Genomic DNA, 27,142 nt, shown 5'->3' with positions numbered 1-27,142 from the left:
AAGTTTGCTGCAAGCCTTACCTTGGGTATCTTTCTCTTCTTCCTGCCATTTGGCAGGTCTCCAAGGTTAAAGAAAGTGTCGTCAGGGCTGCTGGGAGTGGAGGGGGGGCTGATTCTGGAAGGGGACCCCATTCCATCCCGACTCAGCTTCCTAGTGTCCAGCAGTTTGAAGTTCCTCCTGTCTGAATTTTGCCGGAAAAAAGCAGGTTTGGACAATAACTGCTGTGAGGGGAAAGAAGGATAAATAAATACTAAAGGGATGAACTGGGCAATTACTGGTGATGCCAGAGACCATGAGATTGAGAAGGGGAACTGGTCTGGTTCCCAGGTCCGCTGGACTTGTCTATTAACATTTATCATCCAATTATGGAAAATTGGTATAATAAATAACGCAGGACTAATTCTCTTTTTTAGGCAGGTGGGAACTAACTTGGTTTAATCACTACTTAATAGACGAGGCTTTCTGACAACCCAAGGCACACAGTATACACGGTATACAGGGTATACACAGTATACACACAGTACAAACACTTAAGCTTAGCTTTGACCTTGCCGCTGACAAGCTGATTGCCTCCTAGATAAGGAATTTCACGACTCTGGACCTCATTGTCTTATTTCTAAAAACGAGTTGCTTTAAGGTTAAAAGCCAACCAAAAAAATTAGGTAACTCACAGAGCTCATTTTTCTAATGCACACTACAAATAAATGAGAAGATTAACAATTCAAAAGAAAAATAGGCAAAAGAATGGGAAGTTTATAGAAAAGAAAATACAATGATTCTTAGCTATATGAAAAGGTTCTTAGTGTCACTCATAAGAGAAAAGAAAATTAAAATGCCATTGTGGAATTATTTTTCACTCAAAGATTAGCAAAGATAAAAACTTTGTTAACTCTCTTGGGGTGACTGGAAATTGTTACAACTCTATGGAGGGCAATGTAGCAGTATCAACAAAATCACAAATTGACATACCTTTCACCCAGCAATTCCAATACAAGTGTGAACTCAGTCCTATAGACTGCTTCAGCAAATTTGCTCTACTGATATGCTCATATTTGTACAAAGTTATATTGTACAAGGGAAGTTATACTGTGCAAAGTCTATTGTATAATGTGCTATGACGTGTAAACATAAAATACTGGAAACAACCTAAATGTCTATCAATGGAGGCTGGTCAAATAAATTATTGTAGATCTATACAGTGTAATACAATGCAGGTGTAAAAAATCGTAATGTACTGATATAGAAGGTTATCTCTGGTATAAATTGTTAAGCATAAAAAGCACAGTGCAAAGTGTAGACTAGTCAGTATAGTGTGCTGGGCTTTGTATGTGTGTTTTACAGAGCTATTCTGCTGGTATATGCACAGTTCTACAAAGAATCACAGCAACTCAGTGGTTTCTCTTGGGGAGAGAAAGAGGGTCCAGGAAGAGGAGGACTTTCATACTCCTTAAATTCTGAACCACATGCATGTATTAACTATTCACTAAAGTAAGAAATACTAATAAAATAACTACTTTGACTACATGTTCTCTAAAGGTACTTCCAAGACTCACATTTTATGAGACTGTAAATACAGTTGCAAAGTCTCTTTTTAAAAATAATAAATTAGATAAGACACCTAGCAAAGGGCCTAATAAACAGGCACTCAGTATAAGTTATTTCTTTTTCTTTCTCTTATGACACTGACTTTTTTCATACTTTAATATGCAAACTGCATTTTTATTTAGTATATAGTTTATATTCTTTTGGAATCCCAGTGTTTTTTTTTTTTTAAATATATTTTATTGATTTATTTTTACAGAGAGGAAGGAAGAGGGGTAGAGAGTTAGAAAGATCGATGAGAGAGAAACATCGATCAGCTGCCTCCTGCACACTCCCCACTGGGGATGTGCCCGCAACCAAGGTACATGCCCTTGACGGGAATCGAACCTGGGACCTTTCAGTCCGCAGGCCAACACTCTATCTACTGAGCCAAACCCGCCAGGGCCCCAGTGTTTTTCTTATTAATTTGAATGAGTTCTGTATACAGATCAGATATTAACTATTTGTCAATTTTGCTGCAAGTGCACTTTTATTTATATGTTGGATATGTGGAATCTCTTGCATAACATTTTTATATATGAAAATCTGTTTATCCTTTCCTTTGTGAGAGATTTAATCTTTACCTAGAACAAGCATGTCAAACTCAAAGGCTAACACAGGCCAAGTAAACAAGGTTTAAGTTTATGTGGGCCGCAAAAAAAACAAAAGCTTCAATTTTCATAGAAACAGGTTTATTTCGATAGAGACATGCTGAAATAATGAGTAATTATTAACATAAAATAATAGAACATTTTAATAAAAATTAATATTTTTTCTTGAACATTAACTTACCAGACACTGAATAACTGCACAAATAAGCATAACACAAATAAACCTATTTCTCTTGCCCTAGCTGGTTTGGCTCAGTGGACAGAACATCAACCTGCGGTTGAAGGGTCCCGGGATCAATTCTGGCCAAGGGCACATGCCCGGGTTGCTGGCTTGATCCCCAGTAGGGGGTGTACAGGAGGTAGCCAATCAATGATTCCCTCTCCTCATTGACGCTTCTATCTCTCCCTCTCCCTTCCTCTCTGAAATCAATAAAAATATATTTTAAAAAACACAAAACAAACAAACAAACCTATTTTTCTCGTTCTCCGAAAGCGAAATATTTCCTGTTACACACACCAAACAAGTCAGTACAAGACTAATGATGTGGCAATCGGCTGCTAAAATTCACTGCTAGTATTAGTGGAGAGAAATGGTGCGCATGTGCATGAGGCACGTAAGGGAAATGAATGCAACACGATTATAGTAATCAGTCATTAGCGAACGTTGTAGTCGTTATTAATAATTATATATAATAGAATATTGTAAAAATTAAGTTATGAAATTTTTATTAAAACATTTCTTACATACTGTTACATTGGCTGGGCCACATGCTGCCCGCGGGCCTTGAGTTTGACATGCTTGACCTAGAAAATCTATGATCTTTTTATACATTTAATAAATAATTCCATTTTTTTCTATATGTTCTTAATTTATTTTGAACATAATTTATTCAGTAATCTGTCAATAATGAATTTTATTGTATGTTAGTTTAAATTGATTCTTCCCCATCTCTTATCCCTATTTCATTAATGAATGAGCCTTTCTCTTAATATTTTATAAGCCCACATTTATCATATCTTGAACTACACAGAATAGGCTTATTTTATTTCATTCATTTCTCCACTCTTGTTTCGTTTCAAATAGTGTGTAACAATAACTTCAGGATCTTTTCTTTTTAAAGGCCGCCAGGAATAAAGGCTCTTAGCCTTCCTAAGTGGCCTGCTGCAATGTTTTATCATGGGCCTACAGGGAGCATCAATTGCTGATCACTGCAAGTTCTGAGTACAGCAAGAGGCCACCGGGTGTGCTCACTATGGGCATCTTAATAATGATGCAGCACAAGAACAAGAAATAATAATGAGCCTTTTTTTAAAAAAATCCTCACTTGAGGATATGTTTTCATTGGTTTTAGAGAGAAGAAGGAAGAGGGAGAGACAGAAACATCAATGTGAGAGAGAAACATTAATTGGTTGCCTGATGTATGCACCCTAAATGAGGATTGAACACGCAACCTGGGTATGTGCCCTGCCTGGGTATCGAACCTGTGACATTTCAGTGTACAGGATGATGCTCAAATCAACTGAGCTACATTGGCCAGTGCAATAGTGAGCCTTCTTAAAAGACCAAACTGCATCAGCAATGAGATCCAAGGAAATGGCCCCAATTCTTTCACTGCATTGGAATCTTGTATCAAATTGTTGGTAAAAAGCAGGTATCTGTTTTCATTAGAGATTTAGATTGTGTAGTGTTTGTTCAGAAAACATCTGACCTATGAAAAGGTCTGAGAGGAAAACAAAGAGAGAGACATCAAAACTCATCACACAATTTTCTAAAGGGTGTGAAAGACCTGGTGGAGGCTGTGTGTGGTCGCATTGCTGGAGGGAGGGGCCTTGGAGTGCCCCACACACTCCCCCAAAGCCCCAGATGTCCAGGGAGCTTTCATGAGGGAGTGGAATTTCAGTAGCTGCTTAGCTGATAAAAGAGGACTTGATGGGCTGTCCAAGCATTATCAAGTGTGCAGTACAATCTGAGAATAGACACAGAGGTGAGGAAGAGCAAACAGACCAGCACAATAGTGAAGACATTCAATTGTCTGTGGAAGGCCTTGGAAAGTGAGGGTATAAAGCTTGGACTTTGCAAGGGTCAGCAAGTTTTTTCTTTTCACCCCCCTGAATATAAGCTTATTTTTAAAAGAATATATATTAAAGGCATTATTCTATGCATTTAGCAAATATAAATAGTACTTATGTTACAGGCACAAGTCTAAATGGCTTACAATGATTAATTTGATTAATCTTCATAAATCCCCGAAGAGGAGTATGCTATTATTATTCCTATTTTACCAATGAAAAACTAACACATGAAGATGAGATCATTTGCCCAAAGTCTCACAGCTAACAAGAGGCCTAGGCAATTCTGAATGGAGGCAGTCAAGTCAGGCTCTAACACCTTTGATCAGATGCTGCCTTTGACCAGATGCTGCCTCTTGGTAGCTACGACTGAGTGTTGGTGTGTGGGGGCCTATGCAGGCAACCAGAGAATGCTAGTTAGTGATACATTTTCCCCTTAGGTATCAATACATAAAAAATAATTTCTCGCCAAAACCGGTTTGGCTCAGTGGATAGAGTGTCGGCCTGCGGACTGAAAGGTCCCAGGTTCGATTCCGGTCAAGGGCATGTACCTGGGTTGCGGGCACATCCCCCACTGGGGATGTGCAGGAGGCGGCTGATCGATGTTTCTCTCTCATCGATGTTTCTGACTCTCTATCTCTCTCCCTTCCTCTCTGTAAAAAATCAATAAAATATATTTAAAAAAAAATAATAATAATTTCTCATAGGAGCCTATGTTTCCCTCATTATAAACATCAGTTCTGCCTTGTTCACTGTGCTGTTGGAGGTGTGGGATGGTGGGTCTCACAGAGCAGGAAAAGAGCATGGCCCTTCTCAGGACCTAGCACTGTGTGTGCAGGCATTAGCGTTGCCTCTGGCTGCACGTCTGCTCCTTTCTAGGGCGTTTGTCCACATGACCCTTCCTTTTCTACTGGGACAGTCTAAATAGGTGAAAATCCTAGTGTAGCGTAATGACATTACATTAAAATGATGAAATAACATTCAGGACCTTTCAGTGACTGGTAGAGGAGGTCGTCACAGAGGGAGGGACTGCTTCAGCAAGTTCTAAGGGTCCACATGTCGCCCAGATGTCGCATGAATATTTGAGGAGCTAAATGGAGGGAGTGGAGAAGTCTGCAGCTGTCCCCAGAATGGGGGCACAAACCAGACGCCCAGTGTAGGACAGCAGAGAAGGGAGCGTGGACAGAGTCCTGCCGATGACTTGCAATGGCCCCAAACAGCCTACAGGGATCGGTGGCTATCGGATTCGTGCATTAGGAACTGGATTACTTTCTGCAGGAGAGCTGCCTCTGAACTTCCAAGTTCCCATTGACACGATGCCTACTTGCTGAGCTATTTTGGGGACAGAGGACCCAGGTGTTTTTAGTCCAGCAGGAAGGGGAAGAAAAGAGCTAAGCCTTTCTTTCTTGGCTTTAGGGAGTAGTCACAACAGAGATTGTATATTTACTTTCTAGCCCCTTAGAGAAAAAGTTTGCTAATCCTGGGCCAATTATATCAGGGGGTAGTCAGTAGGCTCTCCTGGGAGGGGAGCTTTTGTATGTAGGAGCATTGTGAAATTAGGTAGTAACGATATCCAGGGATCAATTATGAAGGAAATTTATTTATTATTATTTTCTATGAAGGAAATTTAATGCCATGGTAAGGAGTATGAATTCAGTCCTATAGGCAATATGTTGAAATAATCATGTATGTCAATATAGTTATATTATCTATATATACATAATTCCAAAGGTTCAAAAGGATATTTTGTAAAAAATGTCAGTCTTCTACCCTGACTACCAGGTACTCAGACACTCATACATCTCCACAGAGGTACCCATTTACTCATTCTTAAGTATCCTTACAGAGGTCTTCTACATGAAAAAACATATATGAGATGATATATATACGTGTACTAGAGGCCCAGTGCATGAAATTTGTGCACTTTGGGGAGGGGAGGGGTGGTCCCTCAGCCTGGCCTGTGCTCTATCACAGCCCGGGAGCCCTCAGACATCCTTAGCACTGCCATGAAGGCAGGAGAGGCTCCCGCCACCACCTCTGGACTCACCAGCCATGAGCCCAGCTTCTGGCTGAGTGGTGCTCCCCCTGCATTGAGTGTCTGCCCCACGGTGGTCAGTGCACATCATAGCAACCGGTTGTTCTGCCATTTGGTCAATTTGCATATTAGTCTTTTATTATATAGGATATATATTCTTTCATTTAAAACCCCCACAAATGGTGTCTTTCTATAGTTTAGAGTTTGTTTTATGACATTGTTCTTACCGGCTCTATCACTATCCACTATCTTATTTGCCTAGTTGGGGAGGTTTTTGAAACTAGAAGAAGCTAAAATGATACTTTAGGAAACTTTGTTGAACAGAAGGCTACAGAATTAGAGGCAGAAAGAGCAGGAAGGCAGTTAATGTACATCTCGGAGCCTGGAGCTGAGGGTGGCCTGGCATTCCAGTGGAACCCAGAGCTACAGGCTGCTCAAGACATGGTGCTGGGGACCCCTTTCCCCCCAACACTCCCTTGAGGGCTCATACCTTGGTGGATGTGTCAGAGATTGAAGAGGCAGAAGAACCAGGAAAATTCAGGACACATTTCTTTCCCAGGCAGCGACCATGTAAGTCAATGTCCTCATAAGGGTTTTCTTTCGTTGGCAGGTCTGTGGTCAAAGGCAATGGGTCAGGAACTGGGAACGTTGCGGAAGTTTTCCTTACCGGATCTACCTAGCATCCAGGCCTCTCCATGTGGAGATGTCTGATGTCTTGCTATCTATTTGTTCTTCTCTTGGTAACAGACCCTGATTTGTTCTTCTCTTGGTAACTCCCCATCTCCCGTTCTTAGATGTGTGAGATTAACTCCACTCCCATTTTAGGGCTTTAGCCAATCGGCGTCTCCAGAGTCCCTGTCTCAGTGACCTGTGCCAGGAAGGGCCCATACCCCAAGTCTAAGCCAATCCCTGCATGGCATTCATGGGCTCTGACGGTGAACAAGGGACCTACACTGGTCTAGCTGGGGCCAGCTTTGGGATTTTGCTGGGACTTTCAGGATACAGACTCCCCCTCCGGGGAGCCAATGGCAGCCATCACGGGAACTTGGGAAACCTGCTGAGAATGGAGCTAACCTGAGACATAAGAAATGAGGAAGAAGCCAGTTCTGGTCACATGAGCCAACCAACTCTCTTTGTTGTTCCCGTGGGTTTCTGTTCCTTGTAAGGAGAGCTTCCCTGTCAGGTATACTCACTGCTGAGGAAAATCCAGATCTCATTCCTGCTTTGGATCTGGGAAGCCTAATGGCAGGAACCCATCTCCAGCAGCTTGGACACAGCAATTCTGGAGTCCATTACATGCATGTATGTGTGTACATGCCTTCTCTGCCCCTTGTATGCGGTCACATGTGGGTTTCTTCCCCCACCCCCACTCCTATCCCCAAAATGCAGGTGCTGGTCTGAGCTCACACCTCACTGAAACTGTGATCTTCCCTGAAGAGAATTTAACTCACTGAATGTATTTATTTAAAATTTTAAAATTAAATTAACTGGGGTGACCTTGGTTAATAAGATTATATAGGTTTCAAGTGTATAATTCTATGACACATCATCTGTATATTGCATTGTGTGCCCACCACCCAAAGTCAAATCATCTTTTGTCACCATATATTTGACCCCCTTTTCCCTTTACTATATCCCCACCTGCCTTCCCTCTGGGAACCACCATACTGTTGTCTGTGTCTATGAATTTTTGTTTGTCATGTTAGTTCATTTGTTGCTTTCATTTTTAAACCCCACATGAGTGAAGTCATATAGTTCTTGACTTTTTCTGTCTGACTTATTTTGCTTAGCATTATATTCTCAAGATCCATCCATATTGTTGCAAATGACAGTACTTCATATTTTCTTATGGCTGGGCTAACTCACCAAACTTAAATACATACAAACTCTTGTGAATCTGAACCTGATTTTGGAATCTGAGAGAATTATTCAGAGAGAGGCTAAAGTTTCTTTATAATAGTATACATTCAATTTAGCCTGAATTTTTGATGCCCCATTACTGCCATACTCCTACGGTTTCGGAGAGAGTACGGTGGTCTTTAGTTTTCTTTCATTCAGTAATCCCTACATTACTGAGCATGTGTTATAAGCCAGGTATTTTGCATACCACTTTCTCCAGTTCTCAAACAACCCTGGAAGGTAGCTATCATCATCCTTAGGATACAGGTGAGAGAACTGAAGCTCAGAGATGTTAAGTCACCAGCTCAATGTCATACAGCTAATAAATAGCAGAGCCAAGATTGGATCATGGATACTGAAGCTCCAAGTCTCCAGTGCAAACCACGCTGCACCACACTGCCTCCTTGGCTGGTCAACAGAGCCCTTCTTCTCCCCCCAACCCCATGTTCTCTCACATATTCCATTGTGGCCACTCTCCCACCCACCGACCTGTTCTCTCATTCATTTGAGTACGAGAGAGAGAGAGAGAGAGAGAGATTGATTCAAGCACCCAGCCCCATTTCTCCCTTTCGCAGAGACACACTCATACCCATATACAGACATTTTGGCCTCTTACCTAGAATGTCTTCATAGACGTTCTCCTCTGATAAAGTGCATGTGAGCCCCAGCTTAGTCTGTGCATACCAGTCGACCCTGCTGTTCTCAGAGGAAGACTGCAGTAAATCTTCAAACTCATAGGACTTTCTAGGTTGTAGCAGATGGGAGGGGAAAAAAAGGAACCCCAAGATCTTGAATTAAATTAGGCTGGTTCAGAGAATATATACCGAAAAAAAATGTTTTTCTTGCACAAATTTCTATTACTGAAATCAACTCTGGTGTTTGTAAAACGGGTGTGAAAATCTTCAAATATGAGGTGGTTTTTTGTTAATCCTCACCTGAGGATATTTTTCCATTGATTTTTTTTTTTTTAAGAGAATTGAAGGGAGGGGGAGAGTCAGAGAGAGAAAAACATCTACGCGAGAGAAACACATTGATTGGTTGCCTCCCACACATGCCCCGGGCCCTGGTGGATGGAGCTCACAACTGAGGTATGTGCCCTTGACCAGAACCCAGGACCTTCAGTCTGAGGGCTGACGCATATCCACTGAGCCAAACCATCTAGGGCTGATGTGACTATGACTTGAAAGAATGTTTATACTATTATGCCAGGTAAAGATAGCAAAGTATATATCATAAATACAGTCCCAACTTTGTAAGCAAACACACAAAGAAAATAAAAAGAAGAAAGTAAAATACACAGCTGCTATCTCAGGACTGAGGGACGGCTCCTGGCTTCTCTTCACTGTTACTTTTCTCTGGACTTTTTAAATGGTCCACAATGTTTACAGAGCACACGTATTAATAATTAGAAAGGAGCAGTGATGGCCAGTTCAGAGTGGACCAGGGGCCCGGGCAACTCCCCGCCTCACCCTGGTGGGTAGTATCAGAATGAAACTCCCGAGGCCATGGACACTCCACCCTGCCCCTCAGAGATCTGTGGAAGCCTGACTGGGTCTCTGCGGCCTGGCTCACTCTATGGCTTTCTACTACCCCTACCCCCACCCTACATCCACATGGCGGTCCTTGTTCTGATGGTGTTCATCAGAATCTTATTCACACACACACACACACACACACACACACACACACACACAACCACTCACCTTGAGTTTCTATGATTTTTCTAACTTTATTGAACAATTGGGAGGTCATGAGGTGGGTCATATTGGGACACAGACAAAACATCAGCCACCTCATAGGTTCACTCCACCTCCCTCCTCTTCTTCTCTCCCTCCCTATCCTTATCCACAGTAAGCCACATCTTACCCTGCCTCTGGTTGGAGCAGAACACCCTGCCCACTCAGGCTCTGGAGGCTCCCCTTCTACTTCCAAGCAGATTTGTCAGGAATTTCTGCTGAACACACTCGGGCCTTCCTAGAATGGGACGTAGGTCCCTCCAGCTGACCTTTGTCCTGGCCCTTCACTCCTCCCTGGATGGGGTCCAGAGGGTCACAACACTCCTGGCTCTGAAAGCACAGCTCATCTCTCTTATTTTGTTCACATGGGTCTAGCACAGTCTTCTAAACACGCTGCATGGTAAGCTGTAGCTGACTACTTAGATATAGTGCTTTTGTTTCTTCACCCACACCTCCCATCTCTCTCCGGCCCTTTGGGGAAGGTGCCCCACTGGATGCAGAGCTGGGATCTTTCATTCATAAGCCTTTTAACCTTGGACAAACCACTTAAGGCTGAAACTCAGTGTCCTGATTTGTAAAATAGTCACTACCTCATAGGATTGTCCAAAGCATAGGAAGGAGAATGGTTGCAAAGTCCTTAGCACCTAATGAGCACTCAACAAATGGTAGCTATTACTATTGCTGTTGTGGTGATATTCACTATTTATGCAGTGAACGTTTTATATTGAACGTTTATAGTGTGGAAGGCAATGCACTTAGGGTTTGATAAACAAGGAGGGACTGCCCTAGCTGGTTTGGCTCAGTGGATAGAGCATCAACCTGTGGACTCAAGGGTCCCGGGTTCGATTCTGGTGAAGGGCACATGCCTGGGTTGCAGGCACAATCCCCAGTAGGGGGGTTCACAGGAGGCAGCCAATTAATGATTCTCTTTCATCACTGATGTTTCTGTCTCTCTCCCTCTCCCTTCTTCTCTGAAATCAATACAAATATATTAAAAAATATATACGGAGGGACAAAGTCCCTGCCTCAAAGAGCTTACATTCTAGGGAGGAAGACAGACATTCAGCCAGCTCATGCACACACAAAATATAAAATGTGCTAAGTTCAATGATGGAAAAGAACAGGTTGCTACAAATGAGACTATCAATTTAGGCTGGGGATGCGTCGGGGAAGGCCTCGATGAGAAAGTCACTCCTTAAAGCTGAAACATAGAGGATAAGAAGAGCTTAGTTGGGGAAAAGGGATCCAAGAAGAGGGAAGGGCATGTGTGAAGGTCCAGCGGCTACAGAGAATGTGTGCATTTGTGGAAAGACAGCCATTCAGCAAGGCAGGCCTGCAGGGAACAAGAGTGGAGAGTGTCGGGCAATGAGATGGCAGAACCAGGCAGAGGCCATTTGCCTGCTTCCCAAACTTTGAGGATTTCTTGCATTTTCAATCTTTCCTCTTTACTCCTTTCTTCCTCTCTTTTTAAAAACATGCTCAAGTTTCCTCTATCTTGAAAAATCTTTCACTTGAGGCAATGACCCTGGTAGTTCTGCTATTTCTCACCTTCCTTGCCAACATTTCTAACTGGGGAGAGGGAAGGAGGAGGAGCAGACTTCTGTCTACGTGTTAGCTTACCATAGTTCACCGGTTTTTCTTTCCTTTACCGTCTCAACCTGGCATCTCTATGTATCCCTTTTCTGAAACTGTCCCCTAAAAGTCACTAGTGATTTTCTGGTAAAATCTAACAAGTTTCTTGGTCCTTTAAAAAGAAAACTTTTCATTGATTTTTAGAGAGAGAGGAAGGGAGAGACAGAGAGAGAGAGAGAGAGAGAGAGAGAGAGAGAGAGACCGATGTGAGAGTGAAACATCCATTGATTGGCTGCCTCTTGCACCCTCCCCACCAGGGATGGAGCCTGCAACCCAGCTATGTGCCCTGACAGGGAACTGAACAGGCAAACTTTCAGTGCACAGGATGACGCCCAACCAACTGAGCCACATGGGCCAGGGCTCTTGGTCTTTTTTTTTACATGACACCACTTTTCTTTACAAGACATCTCTCAGATTCTACAGTGTAAGCAGCAGTAGTTAATGTGCCATCCACGGCCAGGGGCTGGTGTGTCAACTGTTGTGACCGGTCCTTGATGAGATAGGTAGAGAAATTGAAAGTAAGCATTTAGAAACTTTTTAAGCAATTTGACAGAATGCATTTTTTAAAAAGTGAATCTTGTACATAGTATTATCTTTTTTTTTTCCATTTCATTTCTCTGGTATTTTATTATATTTTACAACAGTATTGTTTGGCAAAGGATTGCAAACACAAGCACAGGGTCAGGGTGGTTTGAGAAGGCTGATGCAATGCTGCCCCAGGCTACTTCCCCTCTCACACAACCCTTCCTGGGCCTCTCTTCCTCTTTCTGGGCAATGGGTGCTTCCCAAGGCTTTTCCTCTTTAGGCTCTAAACTTTCATATCCCCGCATCTAAATTCATCACCCCTTATCTGCACCTCATCCCCACTCCTTCATGAACTTGAACTTGTCACTTAGGGCAGGATAACCAAGAAGGGCCAAGCCATAAACGTCCATGCTGGGTGTCTATGGTCTTAAATGAGGCCAGGAAGCTAAAATTGCTATCCACGCACTGGGGTCCTGACTTGTTAACAGAAGTTCATGAGCCCCATCTCCCTCCCCTTGAGATGTCTAGCCTGGAGAGGAGGACTGAGCTCCAGGGCTCTAGTAGATGGGGTCTGGTGGTGGTGGTGGTGGTGAAGGGGGAAGCAGGGCTGTACTGTTTTCTCTTGGATGGGAATGGGCAGTGCTGTGCACCCACCCTGAACAATCCCTAGACTGGGATGCCAGAAGCCCAGACTGGCATTCACAGGGATCTGATTAGAGATGGAGTGGTGGTGGTCTGTGGCCAGAGTAGGGTGAACTCATCAGATTATATTAGCCAGAGTCCTCAGTATGCCCACTACCTAAATCTGCTAGAAAAGAGGCAAACTGTTCAATGAGACCACAGACTCATCCATTCAACAACACCTATCAAGTACCAACTAAGCACTTTACTTGGATTAGCACATTCAGACTTCGCCACAACCGTGTAAAGAATTACTATTATTGTACACATTTCATATATGAGAACACCAGGGCATAGAGGGGTAAGATAAATTTCTCAGTGTCACACAGGGAGAAAGTGGTGCACCGGGGAGTCTGGTAGGAGGCTCATGCTCTGAACAACATGGGTACTGAGCAGAGCGTGTAAATACAAGGCAATGCATGAGAAAAGCTGCAGTTGCAGTCCACAGATGAAAACAGGTTCAGTTTCCAGAGTATGAAGTTATGAACTTGAACTAATTTCCCATACGAAATCGCATAACACATTATTATGAATTACCCAGCAAGCTCTCTATTTCCCTCATAATGTAACTAAATTATACTATGAAAAGAAGCTAGAACTCTCATAGAAACAAGAGGGGACAGTCAGGGATCGCTTCCCTGGGAGCTGGGCAGCTTCTACCCTAATGTCAGGAAGCCCCACTCCTGACAGCTGAGGGACAGAGTGACAGCCCTTAAGGGAAAGCCCTGACTGTCTGGAAGTTGAGCATAACCCTGAATAAGCTTGGTCTTTGATCTGATTTCAGAAGGGACTGCAGCTGTGCTGTTGAGAGAGCTCTATAACTGTTTTTACTTTTTTAAAACCTCATTTGAGTTACCTATGAAGCAATGGTTGTATAGATCAAATTTTAAAATGAAAAATTATAAAGTACCTATGAAATAATATCTGAATAATTAAAATGTTTTATTAACAATACATGCCCTAACAAAACAGATGTTTGCATGCTCTAGGCTCTCCAAGTCCCAGCAGATGGCTCGCTTACTTAGAGTATACGTAACACAACCTGGATTATCTGTTGGGGTTTGTTGGGATGGGATCAGCCTGTATCCAAATGACTGCTGTCAGACACCCTGGGATTTCAAGCCATAGTATGAATTTTTTAATGATGCTTCCATAGTTCCAAGAACAGTATGCTAATATAAGAGGTTAGCTATACTTTGCCTGTAATTTCCAACACATAAAAGGTACCACCAGCTCTGGCCGGTTTGGCTCAATGGATAGAGCGTCAGCCTGCGGACTGAAAGCTCCCAGGTTTGATTCCAATCAAGGGCATGTACCTTGGCTGCAGGCACATCCCCAGTAGGGGGTGTGCAGGAGGCAGCTTATCGATGTTTCTCTCTCATCGATGTTTCTAACTCTCTATCCCTCTTTCTTCCTCTCTGTAAAATAATGAATAAAATATACATTTTTTAAAAGCCAACAAAAATGCTAAAAAAAGGTACCACCAGTCTAAATAGCATTAGAAAAGAGCAATTTCTAAAAATTATAAACTTCCTAAAAAAACTGATTGGAAGATGCTTATTCACACTGCAAAACTCTCATTTAATTTGCGAAAGAATTCATCACAAGATTTCTCTATTTCTGTATTAAAATGTTGGTTTTCAGGTAACTAAGTTCTATGCAGGAAGCCTGAAAGACAAATTTGAATCAACATGAAGCCACAGGGCATAAAAAACTCAAGAAGAAACAAAAATCTTTACATGCCCAGTTTCTAGGGCCTGTGGGGAAGAGTTCCAGTTACAAAGTCTGAGTTATCATCCTCGTGTGTTGGTAACAACATCTGCTAGCAATGACTTCACACAGCTCCTCCTAAGCACTGTTTCTGTAATTTGCATAGATGCCTCCAAGGACAGGGGGTCCTCTGGCTCTGAAGCTCAGGTGCATGATTGGGCCCCAGAAGAGGAAAAATATGATTAAACAAGCCATCCCACCATTTAGCTAAGTCTTTCCTATAAAAATATTTTTTAATTTGAAAAAAGATTTTAATGCCTTTATTTATATGTTGAGAGAAAGGAATTTTCGAAAGGCTAATGATAGCCATATCTAAATTGGCTTCACTCTTGTTTAAATATTTCCACATTCGTTCCACATCCAGACCACATGTTTAATAAGCACCTTACGAGGGTTGGGATGAGCTCATAGCTGGTGATATAAAGGCAAGAAGTCCCTGCCTTTGTGGAGCCCACAGCCTGTTGAAGGGGTGCAACCTTCTCTCAGCCTGAGTTTGCTTCCTGGGCCCTCAAATTATCACATGATTTGTATACTCCTTAGTTTTAGAAATGCTGAAATGATCTTATTGGCCTACTGAAGTTTGCTAAAGTAGGTTATAATTTATGTATTATCCAAATTTCAACAACCAGTGCCAAATACTGTGATTTCAAGTAGTATTTTAAATGTTATTTGTGACTTTCTCATATTTTTGTAAATGAAATCTATAATAATAAAAGCATAATATGCTAATTAGATCTGATGTCCTTCCGGTGGACCTTCCAGACGACCTTCCGGATGAAGCCGGGGTTGCAAGTGAAGCCTGTGTCCCGGGTGCCTGCTGGCGGCCAGAGGAAAGCCCGGGTTCCAGGTGCCAGAGGGAAGCTGGTGCCGGCAGCCGGGGGAAGGAAGGCCTACTCTTTTTTAAAAAACATATTTTATTGGGGACTCTTTCCCCCTCCTCATGTGGGAGTCTGTGCTTGTTTCTCAATAAATTTCTACTTTTTGCTATAAAATATATATATATATAATATATACATATATATATTATATATATATATTATATTTTTTTAATTGATTTTTTACAGAGAGGAAGGGAGAGGGATAGAGAGCCAGAAACATCAATGAGAGAGAAACATCGATAAGCTGCCTCCTGCACACCCCCTACTGGGGATGTGCCCACAACCAAGGTACATGCCTTTGATTGGAATCGAACCTGGGACCTTTCAGTCCACAGGCCGACGCTCTATCCACTGAGCCAAACCTATTAGGGCAGGAAGGCCTATGCTTGCATGAATTTCATGCATCGGGCCTCTAGTACTAATATAAGAGTTCATCCAACACCTCCATTTGGATGACGCACAGAGATCTGAAAATTAACAGATCCAGAACTGAACTCATACTCTTATTTCCCGCTGACCACGAGGACCAGAGCCTCCTCCAGCACAGGTCATTTCAGCAAAGGCTGTCACCCTCTCTCCTACTGCCCACTTCTAACCTATGCACAAGAGTTCTACCTGCAAAGTACTCCTGGAGTCCACCCACTTCTCAGTCCCCACTGCAACTACACCACAGGGTAACTCCAATACCACCTGGCTCTTCCTCCCACCCTCTCAACTGGCCACCCTGTCACCGGTGCCCTTTCCTGTCTCCATGCTGCTGTGGGGCAAGATCCTAAAAATGCAAATTAGATTGTGTCTCTCCCCTTCCTAAACTTTTCAAATGCTTCCTATTCGTCTTAGGCAATAGGCCCAAATTCCTGCCTGGCCTACAGGGCTCTTCGGGAGGTTGGCTCCAGAGGACTCTAGGGCCACACCCCTCCTGACCCTCTGGCCACACTGTGCAGTTCAGGTCCTCCAGAGGCCTGAATGAAGTCTTTCTTGCCCCAGGACCTTCACCTATTTGTTCACTCAAACTGAACTCCCATCTCCTACTGTCACCCTCCCTGGGAACCTCAGGCTTCAGTCTGAGTGCTATCTCCCTTCCGATCTGGCCATTTCATGATAGGCTAAATACCACCACAACCCCCCACTCCCCCCGCAACACACACACACATTCCCATAGCACTGTGGTTACGTAACTAGTTGTGCACTTCCAACTATTACTAGTCTGTAAGGTCCATGTGGGCAGAGTCTCAATCTACCTTGTTCTTTGCTATATTCCTGTGTCTAACACCATACTGGTTCACCTTAAATATTTGCTGGTTGAATAACTGAATGAGTATTTTAAAAGCTGGTTTTAACAGTTACATTTACTGCTTATAATCTATCCCTATTTTGGCAAACACAGATAAAGCAACTGTATTCCTAGAGCTAATTGTTAGTTGATTGTTTTGAACACATTTCCTCCAGAATTATTTTCAGTCATGGGCTAAATAAGCTTAGATAGCCTGGGACCCAGCCACCACTTAAAACCCATAATATAATCAGCTAGAACCAGGGATGCCATGCTCTGATTCCCTCATCTGCCTCCAGCTGCCATAGACCCCCTTCTTGCTGCCCAGGCATCTTTCCCCACAGCCCACCACACCTCTGGGGAAGGGCGTGCGTACCAACGGCTGTCCAGAGTAGGGAGCTAAGTGGGAGATTGCTTATGTCAGCTCTTGGCTTACTCTGTTATCAGGTATTTCCCCATCAAGGATTATGACTATCCACATTTGGTTTCTGCTTTTCTCTATGCTGAATCCAAAATAGAAGTGTCTGAAAAAAAACTATCTCTATCCACCATCATGTCTAAAATCCAACCATTTCCACCTTCTGATGAGAACTAAGACATGACAACCACCCTTCTAAGATAGATTAACCACCACCCTCTCTACTCTCATCACTGTTTTCCAATGTGCTAATATAGAAATAAACAAATTTACAAAATCAAGCTTCTCAGATACTTTTTGATTAATTTTTGTCTAAATCTCAAATTAATCAAACAATTTGTCCCTTTGAAGCTGCTTTTTAATTATTTTAAATATATTTGTATTGATTTCAGAAAAGAAGGGAGAGGAAGACAGAGAAACATCAATGAGAGAGAATCATTGATCGCCTGCCTCCTGCACGCCCCACAATGGGGATTGAGCCTGCAACCCAGGCATGTGCCCTGACCAAGGAATTAAACCGTGACCTCCTGACCTCCTGGTTTATAGGTCAATGTTCAACCACTTAGCCACACCAGCTGGGCCTCTTTGAAGCTTTTAAACATTCAGTTTTTAGACACAGCAGTGAGAGTTACCTCATGGATGTCATGTTGACTAAGGCAGACTCATAACGACAGGGACAGACCTCAGCGTTGCTGGTAAGTGAACTTTAACCACTAAACTGAGGGTAGCTGAGGGTTGCTGCCCAGCCAGAGCACTATGGAGATCCCTATCAGTCCTAAAGAAGATAAAAATTAAGGAATCAATAACAGCCATAAAATGACTGAGGTTTCATGTCCTCAAAAAATTCTGAAAGTCTCATGCTAAGGTCCCAAGGAAAGGCTGAATCTATATAATGCCAAAACAATCAGTCGACAAGTTGAAATTTTGGTCAATGTAGTTAGTTATTTGGTTGGATAATGATCTAAAAAAATCTGTCATATGATCAAATTAAACTAAAACAAAAAAATCTGAATTCAAGTTAAAACCTTTGGGGTAAATAGATACATGTGAATTCAGGATGCTCCTTATACTTAAAAAATAATAACTTTTCTTGTTTAATGTCAGCCTTAAGGCATTCCTGTCAAAGTTATTAAATGTATGCCATAAAACATACATAACCAAGTTAATGCTGCTGCAGGAACCTTATCTTTGGAATTTCCTGATATTTGAGGGTTTCTCATTTTCCATTTTAGGACTGAAGACATAAGGCCTTGCATTTAATTTCCTGGGGCTTTAGAGAAATGAAGAGAGAAGAAAGGGAAGAAAGAAAGGAAGGAGACGAGGAAGAAGAAGAGATAAAAGAGGAAAGAGAAAAAAGGGAAGGGAAAAATAAAAAGAGAGAAAGAAAAAAACCACCATTTTCTTAAACTGAGTATCTGAATTCATTGGTTTGGCTCTTGCTGAGGTGGACTAATTGGTCTATGAAAATAAGCTGAATACATTCTCTAATGCACACAGCCTGGCCATGTAATTCTAAACCTTCATAACCTCAAAATCCTTAATCATTTCTTTCTTCAACCTTGGCTTGGCTTTCCTGCCTCAGGGCAGTAAGTCTGCCAAATGCAGAGTTGAGCTTTTTTTTTCCTTTTCTTCCTATTTCTTTTTTCTTTTAGAGATAGGACCACAATAAAGAGCACACTTTATTTTTTAAGAGCAGAAAGTGAACATCTTGCCCTAATAACTCCCATTGTACTATTTTAAACAAAATGAAAAATCCAAAGCCAAAATTCTTAAAACACAGCTGATGCAACCATATTCAAACTGGCCAAGAAAAATTTCATTGTTGGACTGAAACTAAGTAACTTTAGCTGGTTTGAAAGAAAATGCTGGAAGACTGAAAATAGCAGATGGTAGCTAAAAGAAAAATGATAATGGAAATAACTGTTCACCAGGTTGATCTGTCTTCCCAATGATGACACAGATGAAAGACTCCAATTTCCCAGAATCAACCTGCCCGGGAGAGCGGGCCTCTTTGCAGGAGCAGCCCAGAAAAGGGTGTGGGAGAGCTGCTGTTGGGAAGCATGGGGACGGGAGTAGAAAGTCACCAGAGTATTTAGGGCCCTGGGCTTGGCATTTGTTTGGGAAAGAATGCAGGGTTGGAGATGGATTCAAACTTTCTCAAAACATAAAGAAGAAATTCTCTAAATTCTTCTAAGATTTCACTGATACCAAAGCCTAATAAAGATAGTGCAATAAGTACCAAGTACAGGCCAGTCCCATTTATAGAATACTGAGACAAAGATCTTAAAATATTAGCAAATAGAATTTAGCAGTACATTAAAAATAATAATAAACCAAGACCAAATAAGAGTTCATCCCAAAAATCTAAGGATGGGTTAGTATTAGATATAAATTCACTATTAATAGTCAAGGGAGAAGAACTATATGATTGTATAAAGTTGCTGAAGTATAATTTGACAAAAATCTACCATTTAATCCTAATTTTTTAAAACTCAGTAAAATAAGAAATATAAATGAACATTACCTTGATAACATAAAAGCATACCTCAAACAAGAGTGTTTGAGAGTGGAATACTAAAACCATTACCATTAAAGTTAGGGGTGAGGTAAGTCTGCCTGTTGCTTATTATTTAATTCTGCTCTGAAAGTATTAGCCAGGGTAATGCGGTAAGAGAAAGAATTTGGAGGTATTAATATTTTTTAAAAGGGTAAAATAATTCTTTGCAGACAATATGATTATATACATAGAAAGTCCAAGAGAATTAACTGACAAACTATAATTTAAAATTTTTTTTAATTTTTAAAATAAAAAAAATTAAAACTAACATTTTGTGTGAGTGAAATTTGATAGTGCTATATAGAACATTTAGAAAAATACATGCAAGAATAGTTAAGACATTTTTTTAAAAAGAGAATAAGAAAATAAATAAGAGGATTATAATTATTAGAAGGGAGACCAAATGATCATTTTTTTTCATATGACATGATAGAATACGGAGAATGTCCAGGAGAACCAGCTGACTCATTATCAACAACAATAGGAAATTTCTGTAAACTCTACTAGATATTAAAATATATTAATATATTAAATAATTAAAATATTTGGTATTGAAAAAGAAACAGATACCCTGATTAATTAAACAAAAGAGAGCCAGAAAACAGTAATAGCTAACATTTATTAAGCCTTTACTATATCCCAGGCTTTGTTTTATGATTTACACATATTTACTAATCTTCTTCACAACTTATGAAGTGGTTATTATAATTATCACCATTTTATTTATTTATTTATTTATTTATTTATTTATTTATTTATTTATTTATTTTTTTAAATATATTTTATTGATTTTTTACAGAGAGGAAGGTAGAGGGACAGAGAGTTAGAAACATCGATGAGAGAAACATCGATCAGCTGCCTCCCGCACATCTCCCACCGGGGATGTGCCCGCAACCCAGGCACATGCCCTTGACCGGAATCGAACCCGGGACCCCCCAGTCCGCAGGCCGACGCTCTATCCACTGAGCCAAACCGGTTTCGGCTATTTATTTATTGATTATTATTATTTTTTGTTAATCCTCACTGGAGGATATTTTTCCATTGATTTATAGGGAGAGTGTAAGAGAAAGGCAAAGACAGAGAGAAACATCGATGTGAGAGAAACACATTGATTGCCTCCTGCATGAGCCAGGTCCCAGGCCGGGGAGGAGCCTGCAACCAAGGTAGGTGCCCTTGACCAGAACTGAATCGGGGACCCTTCGGTCCGCAGGCCAATGCTCTATCTGCTGAGCCAAACTGGCTAGGGCTAATTATCATGATTTTAAGTAAAATGAAGCCAAGACAAATTTAGTAGCTTGTACAATGTCACACAGCTAACAAGTAGCAGAGCTAGAAGTACTCTGGCTCTAGAATCTTCTCTAATGCTATATACTGCTCATCAAAGCATTATTTGTAAACTGGAAACAACCCAGGTGTCCATCAGTAGGGGAACAGCTAAATAAAAAATTATCTATCCACATGATGTAATGAATGTGGTAGTTGTAGAAAGGTGGAAGAAAAAAAAGGAAGGTAGCAAGATGGAAAGATCTCAATGATATTGTAAGTTAAAAAGAGTGTAAAAAGGAAGAGATATATAGCATGCTTTCACTTTTAAAAGACATAATTTTTTATATACTGTAAATTTATACAAAATTCTAGAATATACATACCTTTTTCCCTAGAAGAGAATATAAGAAATTGTTTTAGGGGGGTGGGAGCAACGGGGGAGAAGTCTATAGGAGAAAAAGGAGACATACGTAATACTTGCAACAATAAAAAATTTAAATTAAAAAAAAAAGAAATTATGTTTTGCCAGCCAAAAGAATCCTACCTGACAGACCTTGTTGAGTGGGGGAATGACATGCTCTAATCTATATTTCTAGATAATTTCACCTAGCTGCTGAGAAAGGAATATACTGGGGGTAGTGGTGGATCCAAGATGATTAAGGTAGTAGCAGTGGAGGAGGTGTAATCAAATTCAAGATAACATTTAAAACTAGAACCAAAGGACTTGCTGATGAATTAGATGGGGGTACGTGAAAAAGAGAGGACTCAGAGACAGCCCCTAGGTTTCTGGCCTAAGCAAAATGAAGGATAGTACCATTTAATAAAATGGGAATTACTTTGAGAGGAGGTGCTTTGCCATGGCCTGGATTGAGAATTTAGGTTTGGACATATTAAGTCCAAACTATTAGCTAACCAAACGGAGACCTAAACAGGAGATGACTAACCTAATCTGAAGCTGGGTGAGGGAGTTGGGGCTGGAGATACATAGTTGGGAGTCATGAGCATGTAATTGACATTTAAAGCCATGAGACTGGATGAGATCAGTTAGGGAGTGCATGTAGACGGAGAGAAGTTCCTGTTCTGACCCCAGGATGAGGTACGGATGCATTGGTGGTGGTGGTGGTGGGGATATTCTGACACTTACGAAAAGGAACAGCCAGTGAAGTAGGACTACCAGGAAAGTGGGTGACCCAGAAGCCAAGTGAATACAGTGGTTCAAGATGTAGCACCTCAGCTGTTCCTCAATTGCCAAGAGAGTTAGTTGGTCAATGACAAGAACAGATAACTAGTGATTGGATGCAGCAGGATGGAGGCTGTTTGGAGCCTTGGTCAAGAGCAGTCTCAGGATAAGTGGCAAAAGCCCAACTGCAGTGGGTCAAGGAAAAAAACATGAGGTGAAGAAGTGGTGACTGTAAGTACGGACAACTGTCCGAGGAGTTCTGCTCTAAAGCCGGTTTCCACGTTAGTGGGGATCAGCCAATGAGCACATTACAGAAATGGACTAGAAATGTAAGTTTCAAAGCAGAGAAGAAACTGAATCCAAAGCACAGATTTTATTTTCAAGCATTCACATGCTTTATCACCTAATGTGTTATTTTAATATTATAAAATATTCACAGTGTGTGCATCTATGTATAAATGAGGAACCTGAGGCTTCGAGAGAGGTTAAGTCACTTGTTCAAGGTCATAGAGAATGACCATGATGGGGCCAGGGTAGACCCAGGCAGTGTGTGTCTGTAGCCCATACCAAGACAAAACATGAAAGGAAGAGCCAGGAAAGACTGAAAGTATCAAGCACTAGCAGGGATGGCAGTCGAAAATAGAGCACCCATTAGCAGCAATTAGTAGATGCCAGGGATAAAACAAATTTTCATTGAATGCTTGGTTACTGTCTGAATCACAAGTACTCATCACATCCGAAGGGTAAAACAAAGACAAAACACATGCATCAGTTATCACGTGTCCACGTTTAGTCAATAAACTACCTTAAGTTATAAACAGTCTCGACTAAGTACAAGACCCACCAGTTTACGAAAACAAATAAGTAGACTGAGCATCAGCTGTGATGCAGCATAGACGACTGAAGCGGACAGTCGCCGGCACCTACCTGTGGTCAGCACTGGGCTTCGGTCTCCCATTCCACAGTCTTCTGTTCACAGAGGGAGGTGGTGGAGAGGAGGGCAGGGGTGGGGGAGGAAGAGTGGGCAGAGGAGGCAGGTTCCTGCGATCTTTCCTGAAGCTTATGCCCGGGCTCCCATCCTTGTCCCCTTCTCCATCATGCATGAACGTTCTCCGGGGTTTGGGCAGGGGGTTGATGAAGTGTTTGGAGGAGGAGCCTCTGTATACACTCTCCAGGCTCTGATCACAGGCTTTCCCGTAGGAGCCTCTCCATTCCTCTGCAACCTCGGGGGTGGGCTGCCTGGCTTCCAGGTCCAAGTGGTGGGACCTGAATTCTGAGCCACTCCCACATCCACGGTTCGCTGTGAGGCTCGGCCCCTCCTTGTCCGGCACACAGTGGGGGGAATAACAAGTCCCTGGTAACTGGAGATCCAATCCTGCCACACCATCCTTCAGAGCCTGCTCAAGTTTCTTGACCTGCACCAGCACAGAGAGGCTATCGTTCTGAAAGCGCTGTTTGCTAAGCCTCAGCTCTAGGCCTTTGCCCATGCTCGGAGACAGCTCCCTGGCTGGCTGGCTTATGTCTAGCCTCCGCTCCGCATTCTGTCCCACGACTTCCACTACCTCCTTGTTCCTCTCGTTCTCTTTGCTCTCTCTTTCCGGCCTCGTTCCGTTCTCAGCTGCTGTGAACTGAGTCATCACACCATCATCACATCTCCTGTCCGTCACGCAGGATGTCAGGTAATCCTCTTGCCCATCTGCTTTCCTGCTGGGTGCAGGAGTGGGCAACTCCCTTTTCCCTTCCCATTCCGATATCTTGTCCTTTATGCTGAGGGACTTGTGCCCGGCCCTGCCTCGGGCAGGAGGGCAGAGGTTCTGAACTCCACTGAGCTGCCTCCTGCCAGCCTTGCTGGCTTCTTTAGCATTGAGACCTGAAGCTGGGTCACTGATGATCATATTTGAGTTGAACATGTTCTGCTGAAAACAGTCTACTCTTAACTTTAGCTTCAGGTTATTGAGGTTTTCCAACGGGCTTCTTTGGAGGGGTGAGTCCTGATCCGTCTTTAGGAAAGGACTGGAGGACCGACAGGGCTGCCTTTGGAGATCTTCCCCAGCCTTTGGGCCTTCCACCTGGACCCTGAACAAGAAAGATAAACACTGGGTGAGGACTCAGTAGCCGCGTTATTGTTCTTGGCTGGTCATAGAGATTTCCTAGAACTCAGATATATTATATGCTGGCTGCAAATCACAAACACTGAAACCACCATCTAAAAAAATCACATAATATTTTTCTTGGGGAAGATATCATGGAGCTATTGGATTTGGAGTCCAGTAGACTTGGGTTTAAATCCTAATTCAACCACTGACCAGCTGTGTGACCTTGGGCAAGATGCTTAACTTCTCTAAATCTCAATTTCCTCGTCTGTGAAATAGGAATAATAGTGATAATAATACATATCTAGCAGGGTGACTGTAAACACTGAATGAGCTAGCCCACATAAAATATCTAGCATGTCATGAATGTACAAGACGTGGTGGTTACCATTATTATGAGCTTTTTTCTCCCTGATGAAAATAGGAGAAGAGAGTATATAATCTAAGTTTCCTCTGCTTCTGTTTTCGATGGATGGGGCTTTGTAATGATTATTCACAATTAGAACATCGCCATGAGTTACAAAGTTTTTGCTAATCCTGGGCTTGGTAAGTTGTCCTGATTTGAATCGGTGAAGACAATGATTGGCTGCATTTGAATTAAACCTCCTTTAGAATGTGAGCCCTACTAGAATGATCTCTCTCCATGAGGACAGGGATTGTTTTGTTTTGTTTTGAATTTGGTGTGTTTTGGCTACTGATACATCCCTAGCACCTAGAACAACACCTAGCAGAGTAGAAAGGCCAATAAATCTTTGCTGCATAAATGAGTGAATCAACAAGCAGATTCGGATTTCATGGGTGGCCTACAACTGCACTGTCCAATATAGTGGCCACTAGCCATATGTGGCTATTTAAACTGAAATCAAATTCAATTCAGTTCCCCAGCTGCACCAGCCACATGTTGAGGACTCAGTAACCACATGTGGCTAATGGTTACTCTAATCGGATGGAGTAGATCATTCCCACCACTCCAGAAAGTGCTGGCCTAGAATGTACATATGGGGATACATGCCGCCAAATGTAATCTTAGGAGATTAGTGTCATAAAGATGTTGAAAATTATGTTGAAAGAAAACCAGAAAAACATTTTTAAGCTAGTCTAATGAGAATGGGAGTATCTGTGCTTCCACCAACACAGATCATGCCTGAACACAGTGACTTTAGATGTGTCAAGATTAGCAAACATGCATAGGCCTACTTCATGGTGCACATTCTGTGAAACATAGATGAAGCTGTGTAGGAATTCTGAAACCCCAGTTAGGTTTACATGAGGGATGAATTATTACCAACTTCACACACTGTATTTCTATTTAGCTTTCTATTCCAAAGACTAACAGTTGTTTATGTAAAGACTTCTTCCTATGGAACAATAGCTCGTAAGTTGTGTTGCTATTCTTGGTTGCTCAATATAAATTAGAAACGTGTGAAATTGCAAACACATTTTCATGTTACAGATGGCTACCAAAGCAGAATTCCTTATTTAAATAAACAATTAGCATAAATAACAGAGTGCTTACAGAAAAGAAACACATTTTTTAATTGTTCTGTTACCACTGAGGACATTGGCATGAATTCAGATTTTAGTCAGAATTGGAATCAGAATCATTTTGTTGATATTTTACTGAGAATTCAAAAGGCAAAAGTTAAAGTCCTTGCTCTCATGGAGCTAGAAGTGGGATGAAGAAATAGGACAGACACATAAAAACACAGTTCAGGTTAGTGCATGTTTAGTGACAAATATATAATCACTAATATCACATATATTGTTAAACAACACTGAAAAAATTTTGATTTATTGATTTGAGAGAGGGGGGAAGGAAGAGGGAGGGAGGGAAGGAGGAAGAAAGGGAGAGAGGAGTCTATGGCCCCAGGAGGGGTTCTACAGCTACGAAAAGCTCAGGGATTGCCAACTCCTTTGCAGAACGTGTGAGTGAGTATCAGAGGAAAACACCTGGGGAGAAAACGGCCCTGCTGATGTAAGATGGGTAAAGACGCTATGTCGACAGATGCAGCTGCCAAGATTTAGGGCTCACTGATATTTACAATACCTGTGCATTCCAGCAGTGAAAAAAAATAACCCCTGGACTGGAATGTGTGACTGGGGACATTGCCTGGAATGGCCCTGGGATCATCCTCTCCAAACACTGGGTGCTAGTCAGACCTTCCCTTGACCACTTTGGTTTCGGGTTCTTAACTGAGTGCAGCGCATGGAGATGACTGACAGGAGTCCTGCTCATCACAACGACTCAGAAAAGAACACTTCCTTAGTTCAAGGAAGTGGGGTTAGAGAACAGGGAAAGGCAGTAGTGAAAGGAAGGAGACTGAGAGTCCGGGCCAACTTCTTTTTTTTTTTTTTTAATATATTTTATTGATTTTTTACAGAGGGGAAGGGAGAGGGATAGAGAGCCAGAAACATCGATGAGAGAGAAACATTGATCAGCTGCCTCCTGCACGCCCCCAACTGGGGATGTGCCCGCAACCAAGGTACATGCCCTTGACCGGAATCGAACCCGGGACCCTTGAGTCCGCAGGCCAACACTCTATCCACTGAGCCAAACCGGTTCCGGGCCAACTTCTTCACTCTTGGGGGAGAAAAGTTCTTACTTGTCAGCCAGTTTGAAGCTCAGGTTTTCAGTCTGGCTGTGGGTGCCTTTGGTCGGCCTGCACACGGTCATCATGTCAGCACGGAGAGGAGCTCCAAGTCTCCTGGGGGAACAGAGATGCATACTCAGTGAGCCATGTCAGCAAATCTAGGGCCCACACCCCAAACTGTTTACCCCTGATGGATTCTTCCCAGGAGTGGAGGATGACAGGAATGAGCCATTCAGAATCCCTCACCAAGGAAGTGGGGGCAAGGGCAGAGAATCTTGAGGTCCCCCCAGATTCAGATGCCATACCAAACCTCTTCTCATGTGTGTATACATATATAAGAAAACAC

At 42.1% G+C, this 27,142-nt stretch overlaps 1 protein-coding gene across 3 annotated transcripts in view; it reads right to left on the bottom strand.

Moving 5' to 3' along the window:
- Positions 1–27,142, bottom strand: part of DENND2A (DENN domain containing 2A) — a 77,821-nt gene that overhangs the window by 39,657 nt on the left and 11,022 nt on the right. For 2 of the 3 annotated variants that reach the window (XM_036328541.1, XM_036328543.1), the window contains exons 2-6: positions 26,809–26,910; positions 23,040–24,188; positions 8,813–8,940; positions 6,788–6,909; positions 21–221 (exon numbers count right to left, since the gene is read on the bottom strand). In XM_036328541.1, coding sequence (XP_036184434.1) covers positions 21–221; positions 6,788–6,909; positions 8,813–8,940; positions 23,040–24,188; positions 26,809–26,910 — 1,702 coding nt within the window. The remainder of the gene's footprint in view (positions 1–20; positions 222–6,787; positions 6,910–8,812; positions 8,941–23,039; positions 24,189–26,808; positions 26,911–27,142) is intronic. The other variant, XM_036328542.1, reaches the window with a different exon arrangement.

The sequence above is a fragment of the Myotis myotis genome, unplaced genomic scaffold (genome assembly GCF_014108235.1).
Source record: "Myotis myotis isolate mMyoMyo1 unplaced genomic scaffold, mMyoMyo1.p scaffold_m19_p_11, whole genome shotgun sequence".
Lineage (NCBI taxonomy): Eukaryota > Metazoa > Chordata > Mammalia > Chiroptera > Vespertilionidae > Myotis > Myotis myotis.
Note: the sequence above shows the minus strand (reverse complement) of the source record. Positions and strands in the feature narration are given on the sequence as shown.